At 56.4% G+C, this 22,581-nt stretch overlaps 1 protein-coding gene across 2 annotated transcripts in view; it reads left to right on the forward strand.

Annotated features, from left to right (window-relative positions):
• Positions 1-22,581, forward strand: part of WFS1 (wolframin ER transmembrane glycoprotein) — a 34,266-nt gene that overhangs the window by 8,712 nt on the left and 2,973 nt on the right. For both annotated transcript variants that reach the window (XM_008017961.3, XM_008017958.3), the window contains exons 3-7: positions 8,683-8,765; positions 10,573-10,717; positions 12,795-12,965; positions 13,596-13,676; positions 16,734-16,882. In XM_008017961.3, coding sequence (XP_008016152.3) covers positions 8,683-8,765; positions 10,573-10,717; positions 12,795-12,965; positions 13,596-13,676; positions 16,734-16,882 — 629 coding nt within the window. The remainder of the gene's footprint in view (positions 1-8,682; positions 8,766-10,572; positions 10,718-12,794; positions 12,966-13,595; positions 13,677-16,733; positions 16,883-22,581) is intronic.

Genomic DNA, 22,581 nt, shown 5'->3' on the forward strand with positions numbered 1-22,581 from the left:
CCAGGGCTGGGAAGCTTGGTTTCAATCTGGGTAATGAGAACAGCCTGCAAGGGACAGAGTCCAAGACTGTGTGTGTTTCAGATAAGAAGAGTCAGGAAGCAGCTGTGGTTTGTTTGGCTTCTGTCTCCAATGTGGGGGTGGTGAAGAGCAATCCCTGGGCACTGCCTGAGAGCCCAGACCCCAACATTGGGCCTGCAGCTGGGGGCAGTGGGCGTCCCATCTCCCAGTCACTGGTCACTGATGTGGCCACAGCAGGCCTGGCCCTGCATGCCCAATTGCCACAGGGAGGGCAGGGCCTAGGGTCCCTGCCAGTAGCAGCTGCTGCGAGAGTCTGTTATTTAGCTCCCCCGTCCAGCCAACATAGATGGGTGAGCATCAGTTAACATACCAACAGGTGACAACAAGGGTGGCTATTTAACTGAAACGTCCCTGAGCCAGGCATCTTTTTAGAGCATTAGCCCACTTGCTTCTTTACCAGCCTTGGGGGGCAGGCTCTGCTGCTGCCCCATTTTTCAGATGGGAAACCGAGGGATAGAGGGCTTAAGCAGATGACCCGGCATCCTGTGGCTGGTGAAGGGTGGAGGGGAGATTTGAACATACCCTGGAGCCTGTGCTCACTATGGACCTCAGGTCAGCTGTGCCCAGGGATCCCCATGTCACAGGCTCAGAAGTGCACAGAGCAGGTTGGCCTGTCCCTAGACCAGTGCCTAGCCAGGCCCTGGTGACAGGAGTGAAGGCTCAGGCCTGCCCTCCAGGAGCCCTGAGCAATATGGGAGACAGGAGTGAACAAGGAACTACATTCTGGGGGCTAAGCGCAGCGCGGGGGACAGCCCACATTGCAGTCCCCTAGGGGCCCTCCAGGAGAGCCTGGTCACTCTTCAGGGCATCAGGAAGACTGCCTGGAGGAGGCACCATCGGCGGCCCATCTGAGCTGCTTCTTGTCCTGTACACTTGGGAAACAGGAGACGAGCAGCCTTGGGGTTGCCCTTCTCTGGTTGCCTCCGTGAGGAACTGACCCCCTTCTCAGCCCTCCATTCAGCAAGGTTGGGGCAGGGCTGCTTCAGAAACTTCCCTGGGCTGGAGCCCCACACTTCCTTCCCATCCTGGCCCTGTGGCCTTGGCAAGTCACTTGCCACCTGGGGAACCACTGCCGATGGGTCAGGGCTTAGAAACTCAGGGGCTCCTGGGCCCAGACAGGTAAAGAAAACAGCAATCAGGCTAGAAAGGAGACCGCAGGGAGCTGTGAGGCTCTTGGGTGTCCCTGTGCCAGGCCGTGACTCCTCATGGCAGCCCTGAGAGGGGAAACTGTCCTGTGTGGAGTGTGGATGCCCGTGTGCTGAGAAGTGGTATCTGTTCTGATTTTTGACAGCAGCCCAAGTGATGTGCCAGTGGGCCAGGGCCAGCACCTGCCCAAGTGATGTGCCAGTAGGCCAGGGCCAGCACCTTCCTGTCCATGGCTGCCCCAGGGCTGTTGGGCGGGGGGCCGTTTCTTCACAGGTAGCTGTGGTGAGTCCTGTGATCACCTCAGTGTTGTCTTCAGCCCTGGGGGAACCTGTTGTTCTGCTCAACAAGAGAATAAAGCTGGGCTGGTCACACCTGGTCCTAGGTGATCCAGCAGGCACAGAGAGTTAGAGTTGACACCAAGCCACTCAGCCACCATGACACTGCTGTGCGAGTCCACGCCCTGGCAGAGAGTCTGTTCTGGGCCTGTTCTGTTCAGCCCTGGGGCTAAAGGGCAGGCTCAGACGCACAGAGGGACGGGCCCGGCGCAGGTGGGAGGAAGGAAAGCTTCAGGCTGGGCGTGCTGTGGCTATCATGTGCTTAGCCTGTGCTAAGTGTGTGCTCAGCATGTGGCTCTGGTGGGCACTCAGGCCTCCTGGGCACCAGCCAAGGCCCCACCCCTTCCCACCACGACCCTTAGCTCTCTTACTGCCTCGGTCATTCACAGGTCTACTGGTAGGACACAGCCCGGGGTTGGTGGAGGAGGAAGGAGGCGAGATGCGGGAGCTCTCCGAGCCGTACCTGCCACTCCGTCTCCGAGCAGCAGTCTTGTCTCTACAAGTCTCTACAGCAGTGCTGCCACCACCTTGACCGGGGGCCCACCCTCCTATGAGGTGGCCCAGCTCACTGAGACTCTGGGGCAGTCATATGCCCTTTCTGTTGACCACAGTGGGCGGCCAGCACACATGCCTGCTGAATCTGCCAGGCCTTCCAGCCATTGGGGGTAAGGGGATTGCTTTGGCAGCCACAGGGACACAGATATGGACAGGAGCAGGAGCCCTGGGGAGGAGGTGCACCCCACCGGGAAGCACCCACCAATGCTGACCGAGGCTGCACTGCCAGCCAGAGCCACTGAGCGAGGGATGAAGAAGGGCCTTCGGGCGTGGGGAAAGCAGGCACCCCAGCTCCTACACTGAGGGCACCCTGGGCAGAGAGGGAGCCCAGCAGAGGGCACCCAAGACCCATGAGGAATTGGCCATGGTGTCAAGAGGTCAGCCAGGCCAAGCAGGGCCCCGAGGGTCAGGGAAGGGGGAGGGGATTGTTGTGAGTGGGCCTCAGCTGTCAGATGGATTGTTCACATTAAAGGCCAGCCAGGAGGTGGAGCAGAGAGAGGAGTAGCCAGGCCACAGGAAGGCTGAGGGACAGGTAGACAGGGAGGGGAGAAAGCCAGGGTGGCCTCTAGGTTTCTGGCTGGGGCTGCCAGGTGGACAGTGGTGGCACAGCAGGAGGTAGGGTCCTGGGGGTGGTTCCCAGCGGGGTGCGAGCTTAGTCTTAGATTGGGGTCCAGGAGGGGCTGGGGCTCTGATGCAGATGTGGAGTGCGCGGAGCCGCCGCTGCCCTGGGGACAGGCACAGCAGGAGGTGCTGCTCAGGGCTGTGCCGGCTGCTGGGGCACCTGCCCTTGATTATTTAGGAAGCAGCTGTCATGTCTGTTCTGTATCCTGACCTGGCCCATCTGATTGCTATGCTCCTGCTGAGCCCCCACACCACACTGTGAGGACTGGCTGCAGGATCTGGTGAGGCTCAGTCTTCTGGGAACTTGGCAGTGTGCCTGTCTTACTCATGCTCCAAGCCTCGGACATCACCTCCAGGAAGCCTCCCACCGCGAGTGATGTCTACAGTCATGTACACAGCCCCAACCCTCACGGGTGGACGTGCTCGTTCTCGCCTGGCCCAGGGCGGGCTGTGGTGAGCTCAGGAGTCCTGCCTCTCAGTTTGGTACCCTCGGCTCCTGGCACCCCAGACTGGCGTTTGGCCATTGCTTAGGAAAGGTCCACTGGGTCAGCGATGGGGGCCCAGTCCAACGCCCCTGGGCAGGGCCTGTTAGAAGGGTGCCCTCCCTGCCAGGGCCTCCAGGCCACTGTCTGCCCTGTTCCCACTTCAGAGTTCAGCCAGCCCTGGGAAGAGAGGGCTGAGGACCATTCAGCCTGTTCATTCACGCGAACCATGGTCAGTGTCCCAGAGGCTGACGGGATGCCTGTGGTGCAGGGTGACCCCAGCTTCCCTGTGTGAGGGATGCCCCGGTAGTGCGAGGCCACCACCCTGTGCCCTGTGTCTGGCACAGGGATGACGACAGCACACAGCACATCCTCTTTTATTTCCACCTTTCCCTTTGGCACAGCCCCTTGTTGTGGTCGTCACGAGAGGAGCAGAGAGATCGTGGAGGTCAAGGGCTTGTCCAGGACCAGTGAGGCGAGGAGAGGGCAGCAGCACCCGTAGAGATGGGAGGGTTACATTGTATTTATTTACTACATGCCTAAGATTGCACTCTTAAGAGCGTTTGACATACATCCAAAAATTTTAAACACTATAGAAGCATGTCTGGATGCATCGGTAATGTGGAAGTGGAAGCCAGCTGCCCTACTCCCAGCCCACTCTGGGAGAATTTTCTGCACGTTTGGAGCCAGCTGTTTGGGGAGAGAGGCCCAGCCACTGCCCCTTGGGTGGATTTGATGTTCTGTGTTTGGGGAGAAGCCTTCTCTCCATCCTTTTCTGTTTCTGCAGAATATCTGTTTAAGTCAGGGAGTTGAGCTTGGCAGTTCAGCTGCTTAGCCAGGCAGGTGCTGTGTCCTGGACTAGGCTAGGATTTGGGGAGGAGAGAGGGCAGCTGCAGGCCCTGTTTGCAGTGGCTCCCTCCTGGGATCCCCGTTGTTCCTCCCCACATCTGCTCACTGTGTACTGTCCAGTGCCATAGTGGAAGCTGGGGCCAGATGGGTGACACCCATGGACATAGATAGCATCCACGAAGGCTGGCGGAACCTGTGATAGACGATGGACAATGACCCAGGTTCCAGCAAGAAATGGCAGTGGGCTCTGCTGGGAAGGGACGCATCCTGGAGGAGACCCTAGATAGTGCCTGAGAAAGTGAGGGTCATTGACTGATGCCGCGTGGCATCCATGAATCTCTCAAATCCATAGGGCCTGTGCATGACAAATAATTAAAAAGTGAAGGGTGTTCTCCATGGAACCTCACAGAGGGAAGGAGACCTGCCCACGGTATCCAGCTCTGATCACACTGCTGTTTTGTGATTAATAGGCAGACTTTCAAAGAATGAATTAGATTCAGGACCCTTTTAGTTGCAAGTGACAAAATCTCAATATAAGTTGACACAAGCCAAAAAAGTAGAGGAGCAAGGGATTGATGAGTCCATGGATCTGTAGAGCCTAGAGTAGTTTGCTTCAGGCATGACTGGATCCAGGGGCTCAGGTGATTTCATCAGGAAGTACTCGCCCCGCCCCCATTCCACTCTGCTTTCCTGTGCTGCCTCTCTCTCAGGGGCTCTGCCCACAGGGTGACCTTCCACAGTTCAAGCTGGCATCCACGTGCCAAGATCAGCAGAAGGGGAAAGCCCATTTCCCAGCAGTTCTAGCACAAACGCTGTTGGGCCGTGTCCATCCCTGAACCAGGTGCTGTAGTCAGGGAGATGACCTGGCAACTCTGATTGGCCAGGTGGGGGTGCAGGCCTTCTATGCAGCACAAGGGATGGGGCAGTGCCACCCAGACCATGAGAGTGGGGGGGTTCCCCAAAAGGGGCATCAAGGTGCGGTCATCAGAAAAAGCAAGGAATAGAGGTCAAGCACACAGAAAAACGTGTGTTTCATGGGCCTTGGTGGTCCACACTGATGCAGCCGGCTTCTGGGGGTGGGGATGATCTTTCTGGCACTGAGCAGTGAGCATGCTGGAATTTGCCTTTGAGCCCATGAAGGCTCCTGCTTCATGGGCTAAACTAATTGGTCTTCAGGACGAGCCCACCACTGCCATATGGAAACTAGAATAATGAAGAGGGTGTCTGTCCATCTCAAAGAGATTCTGGGCTGGGCGCAGTGGCTCGCACCTGTAATCCCAGCACTTTGGGAGGCTGAGGCAGGCGGATCATCTGAGATCAGTAGTTCGAGACCAGCTGGCCAACATGGTGAAACCCCGTCTCTACTAAAATACAAAAAACTTAGCCGGGCACGGTGGCGGCTGCCTGTTTTCCCAGCTACTCAGGAGGCTGAGGCAGAAGAATCGCTTGAACCCGAGAGGCAGAGGTTGCAGTGAGCCAAGATCACACCACTGCACTACAGCCTGGGCGATGAAAGTAAGACTGCATCTCAAAAGAAAAAAAAAGATTCTGTATATTGGGAAGATGTCTTGAAAGCTATTGGCCGGGCGCGGTGGCTCACGCCTGTAATCCCTGCACTTTGGGAGGCCCAGGTGGGTGGATCATGATGTCAGGAGATGGAGACCATCCTGGCTAACACGGTGAAACCCCGTCTCTACTAAAAATACAAAAAAGTAGCTGGGCATGGTGGCAGGCGCCTGTAGTCCCAGCTACTCAGGAGGCTGAGGCAGGAGAATGGCGTGAACCCGGGAGGCAGAGCTTGCAGTGAGCCGAGATCGCGCCACTGCACTCCAGCCTGGGCGACAGAGCGAGACTCCGTCTCAAAAAAAAAAAAAAAGAAAAAGAAAAAAAGAAATGTCAGGCTATGAATAACTTCTGTGAAAAATTAATTACGGACTGGAAGAATCTTTTTAGACCACCACACAGGCTTGGACCTTCCATGTTTTGATTTTTTTTAAAAAAGGGAAGAATAATATGGCCTGTGAACTTGGTCAAGTAAAGAGACTTGAATGCGCGCGGTGCTGGCGTTGTGGTGGGAAGCACAGCAACAACCCTGGGGTGTCCTGGGGAAGTGGGGAGGGAAGAGAAAGCCTCCTCTTGTGAACAGCAACTCTGGACCACTCACTGCAAAGCATCTCTTTTCATCATAACCATCGTGTCAGATTGATGTTAACCATCAGATGGAAGCTGCTTCGCAGCAGTGATGTGACCTGCACCAGGTCACACAGCACCTTACTGTTGAGCGTAGATCCACACGTGGGTCTGTGTCATTGTGATCGCTCACACTGCTGTGTGGGCCCATGGCTTTGGCGCGTGCAGGCTCTGTGTCTGCAGTTCCTCCAGGAATCGTGAGCCTGCTGCTGAGCCTGCTGCTGAGCTTGCAACCAGAAAGCACGCTGCGGGGCTCGTGGGGCGACGGCAGCAAGGAGGGAGAACTACCCTTGTTGGATTCAGGGAGCATCAAGGTCTCGGGACTCTGGGGAGGGTGGTGTCCAAAAGGGCTGCCCTGCGGGACCTGATGCCATCTCTGAGCAACGTCCTTGAGGACCTCGGCAAGGAAGCTGAGCCCGAAACTGTGCAAGGGTTGCGTCCAGGGAGAGTTACATCCAGGGAGAGGGGCGTCCAGAGAGAGGGGCGTCCAGGGAGAGGGACATCCAGGGAGAGGGACATTCAAGGAGGGGTCGTCCAGGGAGGGGGGCCTCTAGGGAGGGGGGCTACCAGGGAGAGGGGCCTCCAGGGATGGGGGCTTCCAGGGAGGGGGGCATTGAGGGAGAGGGGCGTCCAGGGAGAGGAGCCTCTAAGGAGGGGTACATCCAGGGAGGTGGGCTTCCAGGGAGGGTGGTGTCCAGGGAAAGCGGCATCGAGGGAGAGGGGTATCCAGGGACAGGGGCGTCCAGGGAGGGTGCATCCAGGGAGAGGGGCTTTGTGTTGGTGAGTTGCCCTTCCAGAGGGCTGGAGTGCATCTACCTGACCACAAGAGCTTGTGAAGAATCCATCTAATTCTTCCCTTCTGCAAATGCATGTCTCACCCACACAGCTTCACCTGTGAGGGCCTCACCGGCTGCCTGCAACTTTGAGTTGTCCCAGCCTCCCTCTGCCCCCTGCAAACTGGGTGTGGCCCTCCTCTCTGCCTTTGCACCTGGCCACGTCCCATGCTGTCTCCCACTGGAGTCCTGTCTCCCGTACACCTGGGTCCTCTGAAGGCAGTGGCCAGGCAGCATTTGGTGCTGCAGAGCCGGTTCAGAGCCTGGCACGGGATGGTTCTGGGAAGGCCCTGGGTGAATTGGACCAGAAAGGCTGGTCCTCGGTGTGGTGTTACTGGGAACCATGCAGCCTGTCCCACTGTCAGCCACCCTTGGGTGAAATGGGTAAGACTGCGTGATGCTTTTGTACATTCAGATAACTTCTTAGGAAGTAAAATACGGCACGAACTGTAGTTGATGTTTGGACCCTTGGTCTAATAATTCAACTGGAGAACCTGTGCTAGGAAAATGACTTCCCAAAAGAAAAGAAACGGTTCATGGCACCACTGTAGGAAACAAGAGGTTATCGGAAGCAACCTACGGACCTGATGGAGAGGAGCGGAGAGGCCCAGTAACCTGACTGTGTCTCCTTGACAGATCTAGGAGCCACCCAAACGGTGAACTGACTGCACCGCATCGTGGGAAACCAGAGGACAATCCACTGCTGTGGACTGAAAGTTTGTGTCTCTCCCAGATTCATGTGCTGAGATCCTCACCCCTAGTCCGATGGTGTCAGGAGGTGATGAATCGTGAGCAATGGCTTTACGGTGGAATTAGTGCCCATATAAAAGAAACCTCAGAGAGCTCCCTTGCCCCTTCCACCCTGTGAGGACGCAGCCAGGAGACCTGAACCAAAACACAGGCCCTCAGTAGACACGGAGTCTGCAACACTATGATCTTGGACTTCCCAGTCTCCAGAATTGAAAGGAATATGTTTCTGATGTTTGTAAGCCACCAGGGTTGGTCTATGGTATTAATATTTTTGTTAAAATAGCTCGAACAGACTAAGGCGTTCACTTAACTAAGGCGTTAAGGAAAAGGTAATATCAAGATGTATATACACTGATTATAATCTCCAAAAAAATATGTTTTATGTTGGTATGATCATGGAAAACATGAACTTGATCTGTTGGGGTGCTGGGCTTTGGATGCAGGTTCTTTGTATTCCTTAGGTCATGGGCTGTCAAACTTGAGTCCTTGGATCTTTCTAGAGCCCCAGCTAGAGCAGGCCTAAGCCGAGGGGCATGATGGTGGGACTTGGCTCTGTGCTCCCCTCCTTCCCGTGCGTCCCACCCCAGGAGCTTCGAATTGCTGTTGAACCACCCCACCCGCGTAGAGTTTGCTCACCTTGCTCGGGGCTGCTTGTGATCGGAAGGCAAACAGTGACTTTCTGGGCATCTTCCCTCTCTGTGTCTGTCTCTGTGTACTCCTGGCCTGGATTTGAAGGTGACGAGCAGCAGCAGATCTGAAGACCCTCCTGCCGTCCCCTCCATCCTTCTGACAAGCGACAAAGTTGGCTTTGTGACATGTGTGTTTGTTTCTTCTGTGTTAAAGGGCCTACAAAAGGAGACGTGGAAATCCCCTTTGAAGAAATCCTGGAGAGGGCCAAGGCCGGGGACCCCAAGGCACAGACTGAGGTGAGGACTGCAGTGCCGGCGGGGACTTCAGGACGCTGCCCCCAGCACAACAGGCCTGGCCATGAGCTCCACAGCTCACAGAGAAGTGTTGGTGCCTGAGATTGGGGTCAGGAACCAGCATGATGCACCCTACTCTACTTGAACCCCATGTTGGTGGGGTGCGCATGTTCACTGTGCCAGTGTTCCTCCTGGCACCCCTCTGGGGAGCAGCGCTCATCCCCCTTTTGTCCAGCTCACACCTCATCTTGGACATCACCTCCTCCAGGATGACCTCCTGGCTTCCTGCAGCTGCCTGCTCTGTGCCACCCCCCAACATACACTGTATATGCTGCACACTCTTGTCTCCCTGACTGGCCTTTCACCTGGCTGTTAGCTGTGTGCACAGGGCCGTCAGAGCAGTGGCCATTAACTCAACATCAGCCACGGGCTGGGCTTTGTGCCAGTGCTGGGGATGTGATGTGGCCCTGTCTTCATGGGTGACAGGTTAGTGGAAGTAGACCCAAAAAACCCAAGTAGACAGACACAGAAATACAATGATTTTGAATTACGGTAAGGGGAGAAGCTAGCAGCAGGCTGAGACAGGAGGTAGCCGGGGGTCCTGTGTCCTCTGTGGAGGCAAGTTCTCACCACCTCACTCTGTCCCTTTGCACAGGACTCAAGCAGGTGACCACAGTTATCCTGAGCAGTTTCTCGCCCCCTCTTCTCCCTAAAGAGGAGAAAAGCTTTGATGCAAAACTATAAATGAAGAATTTCTGACCAGGCATGGCGGCTCACACCTGTAATCCCAGCACTTTGGGAGGCCGAGGCGGGTGGATCACCTGAGGTCAGGAGTTTGTGACCAGCCTGGCCAACATGGTGAAACCGTGTCTCTACTACAAATACAAAAATTAGCCAGATGTGGTGGTCCATACCTGTACTCCCAGCTGCTCAGGAGGCTGAGACAGGAAAATCACTTGAACCCAGGAGGTGGAGGTTGCAGTGAGCTGAGATCGCACCACTGCACTCCAGCCTGGGCAACACAGTGAGACTCCATCTCAAAAAAATATATATATATTTCCTGACCTCACAGCCATATTGTATTTAAAAGTTCCTCCGACATCCATTTGCCCAGGCATTTGGAGGCTGGGGGAGCATAGTGAGCCCTTTTATGGGCTCTCTGTGCCCTGGGCCTCACTTTTCCCATCTGTAGAATGAGAAGATTGAACCATTTTAGCAGGGATTTTTTTTTTTTTTTTTTTTTTTGCAAAGGGCCAGATAGTGAATATTCTGGACTCCGCACAATTTCTCGTGTTGCTCAGCTTTGCTGTGGAGCACATAAAAGCAGCATGGACAACATGCAAATGAGTTTGGGTTATGGTTGTATTTCAATAAAACTTTATTTGCAAAAGCAGGCAGTGGGCCAGTGCCAACCCCTGGCTAGCTGGCCTCTCTCCAGCCCTGGCTTTCTGTGGTCCCCTGACTGTTTTGAGAGGTGTAAAGGACCCAGTCATGGTTCTGATTTCCATGCACTGATGGTGGGCCTTGGCAGGCAGGAGCAACTCAAGGAAGAGAACCTGTACTAGTCGGAGCCCGTGATGACTCCTTCACCGTGTGGATGGGGTGGCCACACCTTGTTTTGAGGAGGAGCGAGTGGCCGGAGGCTCAGTAGTGCCTAGCCTAGTGGACATGCCTGGTGTGACCCCATTTCTGCCCCTTCCTTCCTGGCCTGGGTGACAAAGGGAAGTGGGTGAAAGGAGGTGGGCTGGCTGGGAGCATGGGGTGGGAGAGGGTCTGAGAAGCTGGAGGCTGACTGGTGTCTGTCTTGCAGATGGGGAAGCACTACCTGCAGTTGGCCGGCGACACGGATGAAGAACTCAACAGCTGCACCGCTGTGGACTGGCTGGTCCTCGCCGCAAAGCAGGGCCGGCGGGAGGCTGTGAAGCTGCTTCGCCGGTGCTTGGCGGACAGAAAGGGTGGGTCTGCCTGAGGCTTAGAACAGCCTCTGGAGGGTTGAGCAGCTTGTAATGCTGCTTGCTAACTGAACAACTAAAATCTTACCAAACCTAATGCCAGTGATGCTGTTGGGAAATTTCAGTTTCTGTTTTGCTGGTGGCCTTGTCATTTTAGACACTGTTTCTGGACCTAACATGGGATATTTAACAGACCAAGCCATTTTCATTCTGTTTGGCTTGTGTTGGTGTCTCCAAGTGGTAACTATACATCCTGCTTCCCTGCTAGGTTCTGATCCAAACGGAGACATCGATCCTGGGTTCAGCTGAGAGGCAGCTTCCCTGAGGCAAAGCTGGAGACTGTGATGTGACCTGCAGTCAGAGCGGCCCATGCCCCTGAGCTGACGTCCATCCAGTCTGGGCAGACCAGCTGAGGGGCTGTGGGCCCACGCAGACCTGGGCAGGTGTGCTCACTTTGGGAGGAGGCAGGCTGACCCCTCAAAGATCATCTCTTTCAAACAGAGAGGAAGGGAGGAAAGGGATGCAGCTCAGGCCATGGGTGCTCAGTTAGGACGTTGTCCTGTGCAAGGGAAGTCGCTGTCCCTGGTGCCATGGGGCAGTGTGCTTCCTGAAGGTTCCATGTCTCAGGGAAAGACGAAAGTGGGTGTCACAAAGGTGTTTTTTGTAATGATACCTTTGTATAAGTATTTTGTGCTTATCATAGAAAACTTGGAATATGTAGAAAACATAAAGATACAAATCACTCATAACCTTGAAGCCCAGAAGCAGCTCCCGTATTTTGGTGTATTGTCTTCTGTTTTTTGTTTGTTTGTTTTTTGAGATGGAGTCTCACTGTGTCACCCAGGCTGCAGTGCAGTGGCATGATCTTGGCTCACTGTAACCTCCACCTCCCTGGTTCAAGCAATTCTCCTGCTTCAGCCTTTTGAGTAGCTGAGATTACCACCCCAGCTAATTTTTGTATTTTTAGTAGAGACAGGGTTTCATCATGTTGGCCAGGCTGGTTACACACTCCTGACCTCAGGTGATCCACCCACCTTGGCCTCCCAAAGTGATGGGATTACAGGCGTGAGCCACTGTAGCCAGCTTGTATCATAATATTTTAAGAGTTACATTTACTATACAGAGTCTTTCTTTGAAAATTAAACTGATGGTTTTGAAAAAACTAACAATGGCACTGTTAGCCAGAATTTCTCACCAGTCCGGCCTCCTGATTCCAGAGCAGGTGGAATGATCTGGAGGGGGCTCAGGCGGCCCACATGGCTCATTGTCAGGAGCCAGGGATACCCCAGAGGCTGCTGGAGCAGAGCGTGCAAGGGAGGAGGCTGGTTGGCCCCCTGTGTTTCCCCCGGCTGCACACACCTTCTGATGTGCAGTTGTGCTTTCTGATTTGAAAAGAAATACATGCTCACGTGGAAAATTTGGGAAATGTTCAAAAGGATCTCCATGCGAGTCCTCCTGCCCTCTACTGGGTTGTGTGGGCGTCCCTGGCCGCTGAGGGTAAAGGGAGGAGGGTCGCCGCGGACCAGCAGTAAAACCTGCTCTCCCTCTCCTGCTGTCCGAGCCTTCCTTAGAAAGGGCTGAGCTGTGTGTGAGACAGAGGAAAGCTCTGTGGACACAGCGGTGGCCCTGCCAGTGCACCCAGGCTTGTGACTGCAGTGAGACCACCGTGGGTTCAAGACAGCTCTGCCTCTTTCTGAATGTGTGACCTTGGGTGAGCCAGAACACAGGCCTGTGCCTCGGTGTCTGCACCTCTGAGAGGGGGATAGCAGCACCTTCTGGGAGGGTGAAACGGGAACAGGAGGAACAGGAAGAGGCTGTCTCCTTCCTGCCACCACCTAGAGGGCGCTTGGGGCTGTCTGCTGCGAGACCAGCCTGGCCTCCCAGCTGGAGAGTGGACGTGGCAGGGGCATGGTGCGATGTCCTCCTGGGCCAGGTGTCCTCCATCCTTCCCTGGTAACCATGTCCTGACACCTTGTATGAGTCTCCCTCGACAGCCTTCCAGGCAGAGTTGGCGGAGTCAGAGTGGCACTAAAAGCTCTAGGCAGGGCACACAAGGCCTTGACCACATCCTGTCCCTCAGGCATCACATCCGAGAACGAACGGGAAGTGAGGCAACTCTCCTCCGAGACCGACCTGGAGAGGGCCGTGCGCAAGGCAGCCCTGGTCATGTACTGGAAGCTCAACCCCAAGAAGAAGAAGCAGGTGGCCGTGGCGGAGCTGCTGGAGAACGTCGGCCAGGTCAACGAGCACGGTGCGAGGATTCACCCTGGGCGCCAGCCTTCCCACAGGGGCCGGGACCTTCCCTCAGGGGCTGGGCCTTCCCACAGGGGCCAGGACCTTCCCTCAGGGGCTGGGTCTTCCCACAGGGGCCAGGACCTTCCCTCAGGGGCTAGGTCTTCCCACAGGGGCCAGGACCTTCCCTCAGGGGCTGGGTCTTCCCACAGAAGCCGGGACCTTCCCTGTGAGGACAGGGGCCTTCCTTGTGGGGACCAGGGGACCAGAACCTTCTTGTAGAAACCATGCCCTAGTGTGGAGGTGTGTGGGTGGCATTTTGACAGCATCTGCCCTGGCTCCAGTGCTCACTCATTGAACAAACCAGAGGGTATTCTGCCCAGTGCTCTGTGACCACGTCTACCAATGGGACGGACTGTGTCCATCGCCAAGTGGGAGCACACTACAGGGTGTGGAGTCCACCCTAGCAGCTGGAGGTGCAGAGGTGTGGTGGCCCCTGCACTGCCTGCCCTGGGGCCCTGTGATCCCCAGAACATAGACGCCCCTGGAACTGGTGTGCCCTGGGAACAGTGCGTCAGTTTCTGGTGGGCTGCAGGGCACGAGAGGATGGTCAGCCTGTCTGACTCTTAATCCACCCCGTCCCCTGCAGATGGAGGGGTGCAGCCAGGCCCTGTGCCCAAGTCCCTGCAGAAGCAGAGGCGGATGCTGGAGCGCCTGGTCAGCAGCGAGTGTGAGTGCAGCCCTGCCCCGTCTCACCCATGCCTCCCGGCCCGTGCCTACAGGGCAACCTCTCCTTCCTGTGTGACCCCATCCTGGCTTGCCCTGTCTCACCCATGCCTCCCGGCCCGTGTCTGCAGGGCGACCTCTCCTTCCTGTGCGACCTCTCCCTGGCCTGCCCCGTCTGACCCATGCCTCCCGGCCCGTGTCTGCAGGGTGACCTCTCCTTCCTGTGTGACCCCATCCTGGCCCTGCTAGGATCGCAGGCAGTCCATTTGGGGGTCAGTGTTCTGGATGCTGGGAGTGGACACCGCCCACCTGGAGTGCACGCACTGGAGGGAAGGCAGACACAGGACAGAAACCATGATGTGCCAGTCCCTCCTGGACAGGGAAATACTGGGGGTGGGGACCCGCGGGGGAGTCCTGAGTGGGGAAGGATGAGGAGGGCGTTGGGGGGGGCTCGGGGCAGAGGAAACAGCATGAGCAGAGGCCCAGGAGACCCAGCAGGGTGTGGAAGGGGCTCTGCCCCAGCGTAGGCCCTTTGTAAGTAGGCAGGGAACAGAGCGGGCAGAGCCTAGGTCGGGGGATAGAGCTCTGGGGCACACTGAACCGGGGGTGCCTTTGGGATGTTTGTGGTCAAAGAATGAGAAGAGACTTCACATCCTCCAGGTGCAGCTGGCCCGCCTCACTGTCTTCCATCCACGTGGGGTAGACTCGGCAGTCTGAAGCACTGGGAGCTCCTGTCCTGGAGAAGATAGACAGGCTGGGGGCTCGGGGGCTCAGTATCAATGGGGGCCTGGGCCAAGACCCAGGTCTGCCACAGACTCTTCTTGTGACATGGGCAGGTCTCATTTTTCTTTCTGGGTCTCAGTTTCCGCTTCTGAACAGCGAGATGATCAGATGAGGGGACTGAAGGACCTCGCCTGTCCTAGGAGCCTCTGTGGCGTGTAGGGCAGAGTACAGGTGGGAGCACAGATCCCACCTTCCTGCTGGGCCAGTGAGAAACTGTCCAGAGGGTGTGGTCACAGCCCTTGCCTCTGCGTGGGCGGGCGTGGGTGCTTGGCCTGCGGGTTTCCTGCTCCATTTGGGGGAGACAAACACCTCATGTGGAAATGGGAAGAAATCTGTGACTCAGCAACCCAAGGACCAGAGAGGCTGTGACAGTGTCCTGCCACTGAGGTGGCTTGGTGCCTGCTGTCCTGAAGTGAGGCACCTCTGGGCAGGAGCAGCCCAGCCTGGGTCTCCATCCTGGGTGGCACTGCAGGCAGAGTCTAGACCCCAACCTCACTTCCCACTCCCACAGGGGTTTGTGGTGAGCCAGTCACACCCGCTGCTGGGCCCAGTCTCTGTTGCTGGGGGTGAGTTAGGAGTCAGCACTGCCAGCCCGGGGGCCCCTCCGCCAGGCCCTCAGGGACAGCACCCCAGCACCCCCATTGTGTCCCTCCATCAGAACGTTCCCATCAGGCACCACCTGTTTCTCTGCCCGCGTTTCCAACAGAACTCCCAGAAAGGGGCGTCTGTCGTCCCCGTCTCTCGTCCCCCGTCCCGTGCTCTCAGGCCTCTCCCACATTATTCCACCGAAGCGGCTCGTCCAGGCCATCAGTGACCTCCTTGCTCGGCCACTTCTTGTCTTGTCTGACTTTATCCGTCGGCAACATGGGCAAAGATGACTGCTCTTCTCCTTAGAGCCTCTGCCCGGCCAGGCCCGGGGCCCTTGCTGCCACCCTGGCTACTCCTTCTTGGGGTCCCTAGACTAATGTTCTGTCTCTCAGGACAGGACATACTGCCCGAGGTATTCATCCGTATGAGGACAGGGGCCTTCCTTGTGGGGACCAGGGTCTTCCCGTAGGGACTGTGCCCTGGTCGGGAAATGTGTGGGTGGCCTTGGTGACCACTCTTGTGTGTCAGACGCCGTCCTCAACCCGCAAGCCCCCAGCCCGCCCAGGATGCCTCCTGCCCATGCTCCTTCCACATCTCCTGTACCTGGCTGTCCCGTGGTCAGCTCACAGCTCGGGTGTCTACAGTGAGCTGCTGTGGCCTGTGCCACCTGCCACCTGTGTGGGCCCCCCAAGGCTGCCTCATCTCTCTTTGCTGCTGCTACCTCTGGGTGCTGCCCCGACTCCTCTCCTCTTGCACACACAGCTGATCCATTAGGAGGTCTGTCAGCGCCCACTATCACGGCTGCCATCTTGGATGCAGCCTGTCTCCTCCCTAGGGTTTCTGCAGCACCCTGGCTTCTCTCCCTCTTACCTGCCCCAGCATGGTCCTTTCCCATCCTTCCCATGGAGGCCCTCCTGGACACCATCTCACCCACGGCAGCTGGGGTCCTTCAGGGGCCTCATTCCCTCCTTAGGAATCATGTTGGATGGAGGGGTCAGTGGGCGCGTAGCTCTCGGTGGATCACGTTGGATAGAGGGGTCAGTGGGCACGTAACAGGGTCTTGGTGGAACATGTTGGATGGAGGGGTAAGTCGGCCCATGGCAGGGCGCATGTTGAATGGAGGTGTTAGCAGGCACATAGTAGGTGTGTGGGCAGATCCTGTTGGATGGAGCGGTTAGCAGGTGCACAGTAGGCCCTGGGTAGATCATGTTGAACGGAGGGGTTGGGGGCGCAGATCATGTTGGATGGAGCGGTTGGCAGGGTGCTGACCTACAGGGCGGCTTGTCACCTGTGCTGTGAGAAGCCACACACTGGCTGGAGGTAGAGGAGGGAGTCAGCATGCACTGGAGATGCAGGTTATAAGGCTTGGTAGGTGAGCTGGGTGAAAGGTGTGGGTAAGTGGCCTCCAGGCATGAGGAGCTAGGCAGAGAGGGACACTTGGGGTGGGGACAGCACACCCAGGGGCCGGGGGCCAGGAGTGGAGGCTGGCACTCGGCAAACCTGCCCCCTTCCTCCTCACCCAGCCTGGTCCTCACCCCTCAGGCCGCCCAGAGAAGGGTTTCCTCCACCTGAACCCACTCAGCTCCTTTCTTAGCTTGGCCCCACGCCACCATCCCCAGCCCATTACTCTGTGATAGGGCGGCAGTGGGGCTGCAGTGGGGCCCCCATGCTGTTTTCTCTCATGCTTCAGCCAAGAACTACATCGCACTGGATGACTTTGTGGAGATCACTAAGAAGTACGCCAAGGGCGTCATCCCCAGCAGCCTGTTCCTGCAGGACGACGAAGATGACGACGAGCTGGCGGGGAAGAGCCCTGAGGACCTGCCGCTGCGCCTGAAGGTGAGTGACCGAGACCCCAGTGAGGCTGGAGCCTGCCTCCCAAGGACTCACACACCTTAGGTAGGACACCTTCCAGGAAGCTGCAGGTGAGGAGGTTCTCATCTATCACAGAGTGTCCCAGAACCGTGCCGCTGGTACCTTGGGACATCATCTGTCCTCATAAGGATGTGTCCTCGGGAGGGAGGCCTTTAGCTGTCAGGCTCGGCAACCAGGGGCGGTGTTGGGCAGGAGTGCTGGGATGGCCAGCACGGGGCCTCGGGTCCTTCTGTGCAGAGCGTAGGGGGCGGTGGGGCGGGCTGGAGGCCGACTTTCATTTAGACTTCGTCACTTAGCAGATTTCTCCGTGTATGTCCAGAGTGGAGGCCAGTGCCTTGAGATGCCTTCCCCCAACACAAAGTGCCCATGTCCATCAGGCCAGGGAGGACCTGCAGAGGCGCCCACTGCCCCTGGACCTGCAAGGGCTCAGGGAGTGAGGCCAGTGTGGGAGCGTGGTGGGTGGCACTTGTGCAGGATGACATTGGGCACACCTGGAGGACATGAGCAGCTTGGGTGGCAGGAGGAAAACGGGGAAGCCCAGCAATGTGGGCCTGACAGCTTGTTTTCTTGGCCATGTGGCCCTATGGCCTCTCACAGAGTTGCCCACGGTTCAGCTCGCGTGGTTCAATTAGATGTGTGCCTGTCTCACTCTGCAGAGAGCACCAGGATTTCCAGAAGCTTGGCCTCATGACCCAGGATCCCCAAGCTGAGGCCAGCACAAGGGGCCCCAGCAGATGGTTGTCACAGTGCCTGCGAGCAGCATCATGCACACACCCTGGGGTTCTGTCTTCTGAACTGACTGAGAACCTGGAGGAACTGCCATCAGTGTGCTCAGATGGGTGCATGAGTCAGGGCCAGGACCAGGAGATGGCTGGGCCACCAGCTGTCAGGCAGGCAGTAGGCTGAAAGGTCACCATCCTGGAGCCAGGGAGAGGGTCACAGTAAGCCCACCCTCAGCGGGGGAAGAGCAGGAACCCGGGTGCTGCAGGAGTGGCTTCAGCCCAGAGAGCAGCAGGCACAACAGCCCTGCTCCAGAGACTCGGAGCCAGATGAGTCTAGTGTGAGCCCCGCCGAGTGCCCAGAGCTGCGAGTCCTCTAGGGTTGCAGGTGGAAGGCTCTGCTCCTCCCACTTGTATGTCCAGGGTATGACACTGACCGGTCTGTCGAAGTTCTGAGACGTGGGCCGGGATGGCCAAGAACTTGAACCAAGCGAGCACATGGTTTTGACTGACGGTCTGCTCAGAGCTGGCCCTAGGCGGGCATATTCAGAGATTGGGTACCATCATCTCCTTACTAATGGGAGATGAGGAAGCTGGGGTTCTGGCATGGTTTTGGCAAAGACACTCCCGAAATGCCAGTGAGGGTCACAGGTGAAAGGGCAACTTGGAGAAGACCCTTGGGCCAGGTGGCCATGGCCCAGGTGTCCCAGTTTATGCCGTCTGGTGTAAGTACTATTATAGTAATGCCTCCTCGCGTATGCGTCCTGTTTGGAAAATTATGTCACGTACTTACGGATGGTGAGTCCAATATTGTGTAGCACCTGAAAGTCCTATTTTTTTATGTTACTTAATGACAGGGTCTTGTTCTGTTGCCCAGGCTGAAGTGCAGTGGCATGGTTACCCTCTAATTATCCTCCCACCTCAGCCTCCCAAACAGCTGGACGACAGGCACGGGCCACCACACCCAGCTGATTGTTTGAAACAATTTTGTAGCGATGGGGTCTCACTATTGTTGCCTACACTGGTCTCAGACTCCTGGGCCGAGTGAGCCTCCCACTTTGACCTCCCAAACTTCTGGGATTCAGGCGTGAGACCCTGTGTCCAGCCAGCCTGAAAGTCCTTTTTAGAAGGGAGAGATTTAAACTATTCTGACAAGAAATAAACAAGGCTCCGTTTCGCTTCGGTTTTTGAAGCTGTCAGAGCACTTTGATTCCTTTGCAGCTTGTCTTCTTAGAAGTCGCTTGTGAGGGAGGTAATGAATCGTCACAAGCATCTCCCAAGGCTGAGAGCTGTCCCAGCTTTTAGTAGCCGTTTGCAGAACAGAGAGGTCTTCACCCAAAGTGAAAATGGCAGATGCCTCTTTGTGAGCCAGGCTTACTCCCACAAAGAATGTTCCAGACTCCACACAGTTCTCTTCTGGAGCCTGGAGGTGCAAGCTGTCATCGTAGATAAAATCCTCTGAAAACAAACTTCATAATATCTTAAAATCCGAACATTTTTAACATTACATAATTGGAAAATCCGACACGGGAACATTTTTGCCCACAGGTTTGAGCAGAATCTCGTCTTGGCTCCCTTCCGCAGCCCGCCTTCTTCATGGGTCCGCTCGGCCACCTGTGTGGTGATGCTGCTTCCTGGTTTCTCGTGGCAGCAGAAGGGCTGATCACCGCGGGCCCAGACCGAGAGTTCTGCAGTGTTCTATTCATAGAAGCAGACTCCTCACTCATTTTTTAAATTTCATTCTTTTCCATCTGTTGCATTTGTTTGAACCTTCTCTGCAGAAAAGGAGACTGAACTTTTTAATCCCATGTCAGAGGAGGGTCTTGAGTGGACACTGCAGGGAGCAGAAATTGGGGCTTTAAAAAGAGAATCGTTTCCTGGTCATTGAGTTCAGGTGGATGGCCAGCCCCTCCACACTGTCTGAGCAGAGGCAAGATGCCATCCGACATAATGTTCGAGAATCTTCCTTGTCTTTTAAAGGCCCTCTCAACCAGGTGGCTGTATGTGTTCCTCTAGGCAAAAGAATGTGCATGACTTTGAGTAAGACGGGATTTCAGATTAATTTTTACCAAGGCCACCCCCTTGCTACCATGGTGGTCGTGCATGAGACGTGGTGAGCAGTGGCGGGCTGGGCCACCTTTAGTTGTCCTGCTGTTAGCAAGGCCCCCACACAGGGATTAACTGAGCAGCCTGCCGGCTGACGCACATGTTGACTCATTTCTAGCTGTTGATTTTAGCCAGCTGGCCTGGCGTCATACTCCAGGGGCTCGCCCCAGACAAGCCCTGGAGTAGGTTGGTTTTCATAAATGCCCTCTGGCTCTCTGGCAAGCATTGGAAATGCCCTCAAACCCTGTAGTGCCTGGTCTTCCCTAGTCACCCCTGGCCATCTCCTGGCAGTGTGAGCACCTCTCTGCTCGTGGAGAAGGTTGTTGACCCCAGAGAGACCTGGGGGAGCTGTTGGCTGCTTTAATCATTTATTTGCTTGTTACAAAACAGAGATTAAGTGGACTGTCACAAATATGTACGAAGCAGCAGAGCTGTTCCCCATACGTGTAGACGTGCATGCACACACTCCTAAACACTTCCGTTTCCTCTGTGAGCCTGTCCCTGTCATCTGTGGAAGGCTCAGTCTGTGTGTGTAGATGTGCATGCAAACACTCATAACACTCCCGTTTCCTCCATGAGCCTGTCCCTCTCATCCGTGGAAGACTCAGTCTTCCGGTTGCTTCCAGGTGTTCTGGTCCTTCAGAGCTGACAGCCAAGGCTCTTGGCAGGTGAGGGCCACATTCTGGTGTTGTCACCCAATTGCCATTCACCTGGGATCCCTCCTTGGCCCTCTGGTGGGCTGGGTGGAGAAAGCCTGCCCCAGGGGATTTGTGGGGGCTGGTGCTTCCCCGAGGCCCTGAGCTCACAGGGTGCAGCTGCCACTTCTTGTCTGTCGGTGCTCCAGCCTGGCTGTGTCACGTAGCCCCTCTGTGGACTCTGGACACGCAGCCAGGCTTCCATACCCCCATGTGGGGCCACCCCTAGGCGTCCACTTCCTGGTGTTGGTCCAGGCCCCTGGCACTTCTGAAGATGCCCAGACCCTGCTTTGTATGCCACACCATGCTGCATAAGCACTGGCACCATGGCCACTTTCTCCTACATCCCCTCCAGTCCCTCTGCCTGGCTGCCCCGTGTTCTGGCAGGGCTCAGGGCCTCTGAGTTCTGCACAGACCAGGCAGGCGTGGGGGCCGGCCCTGGGTGGCAGCACTGCTTCACCCCATCCTGATGCTGCTCCCAGCGTGCCTTCCTCAGCCCTCTGCTCCTCTTGGCTGTGGTGAAGGCCAAGAGCTGCTTCTGACCTCAGCGCTGTGTGCAGAGCAGGGAAGCAGGACCCACAGGTGGGGGGAGGGCAGCCTTTGGCCGTGGCTGTATGGGATTGTGTGCCTATTATAAGCACCATCGGGGGCGTGCGCTGGTGTGTATGTATAGGTGCACACGTGTAGGGTAGGTGTGCATATGTGCACTTGGTGTAGGGGTGAGTGCATGTGTGAGGATGCACGTGTACGACTGGGTGTGTGCACGTGTGTAGAGGTGGGTGTGCACCTGTGCACGTGTGTGTAGGGGTGGGTCGTGTGTGTGTGAATGTGTGCATGTGTATAGGGGTGGGTTGTGTGTGTGAATGTGTGCGTGTGTAGGGGTGGGTTGCGTGTGTGTGTGTATGTGCGTGTGTAGGGGTGGGTTGTGTGTGTGTAGGGGTGGGTTGTGTGTGTGTGAATGTGCGTGCATAGGGGTGGGTTGCGTGTGTGTGAATGTGCGCGTGTAGGGGTGGGTTGTGTGTGAGAGTATGCACGTGTGTGTAGGGGTGGGTTGCGTGTGTGTGAATGTATGCGTGTGTGTAGGGGTGGGTTGCGTGTGTGTGCACACGTGTGTAGGGCTGGGTTGCGTGTGTGTGAATGTATGCGTGTGTGTAGGGGTGGGTTGCGTGTGTGTGAATGTATGCGTGTGTGTAGGGGTGGGTTGCATGTGTGTGCACACGTGTGTAGGGCTGGGTTGCGTGTGTGTGTGAATGTGCGTGTAGGGGTGGATCGTGTGTGTGTGCACACGTGTGTGTAGGGCTGGGTTGCGTGTGTGTGCGTGTGTAGGGGTGGGTTGCGTGTGTGTGTGTGAATGTGTGTGTGTAGGGCTGGGTTGCGTGTGTGTGTGAATGTATGCGTGTGTGTAGGGGTGGGTTGCGTGTGTGTGTGTGTGAATGTGTGTGTGTAGGGCTGGGTTGCGTGTGTGTGTGTGAATGTATGCGTGTGTGTAGGGGTGGGTTGCGTGTGTGTGTGTGAATGTGTATGTGTAGGGCTGGGTTGCGTGTGTGTGAATGTATGCGTCTGTGTAGGGGTGGGTTGCGTGTGTGTGTGTGAATGTGTGTGTGTAGGGCTGGGTTGCGTGTGTGTGTGTGAATGTATGCGTGTGTGTAGGGGTGGGTTGCATGTGTGTGAATGTGTGTGTGTAGGGCTGGGTTGCGTGTGTGTACGGGTGGGTTGCGTGTGTGTGTGTGAATGTGTGTGTGTAGGGCTGGGTTGCGTGTGTGTGTGTGAATGTATGTGTGTGTGTAGGGCTGGATTGCGTGTGTGTGAATGTGTGTGTGTAGGGCTGGGTTGCATGTGTGTGTGTGAATGTATGCGTGTGTGTAGGGGCGGCAGGTGGCCTGGCAGCTGCTTCTCAGGGTCTTCTGCCACAGGGAGGGCAGCTCATCCGGCCGCCCCGTGCAGTTGAATGGTGTCCTTGCTGGGAGAGTGGTGCTGGTCCCTCTGCCTGTGTCTGCATTGAACTCCCTTTTCCTGACGCTTGCTCTGCCGCCCCTCCCAGGACTGCCTGCGGCTTCCCCTCCTAGAGCCCAGCCTCATAAGGATTGCTGTTTCCCTTCATGGAGGCTCAGGGAGGTGACGTCCTTGCTGCAGTGCAGAGCTG

Source organism: Chlorocebus sabaeus, chromosome 27 (assembly GCF_047675955.1).
Source record: "Chlorocebus sabaeus isolate Y175 chromosome 27, mChlSab1.0.hap1, whole genome shotgun sequence".
Lineage (NCBI taxonomy): Eukaryota > Metazoa > Chordata > Mammalia > Primates > Cercopithecidae > Chlorocebus > Chlorocebus sabaeus.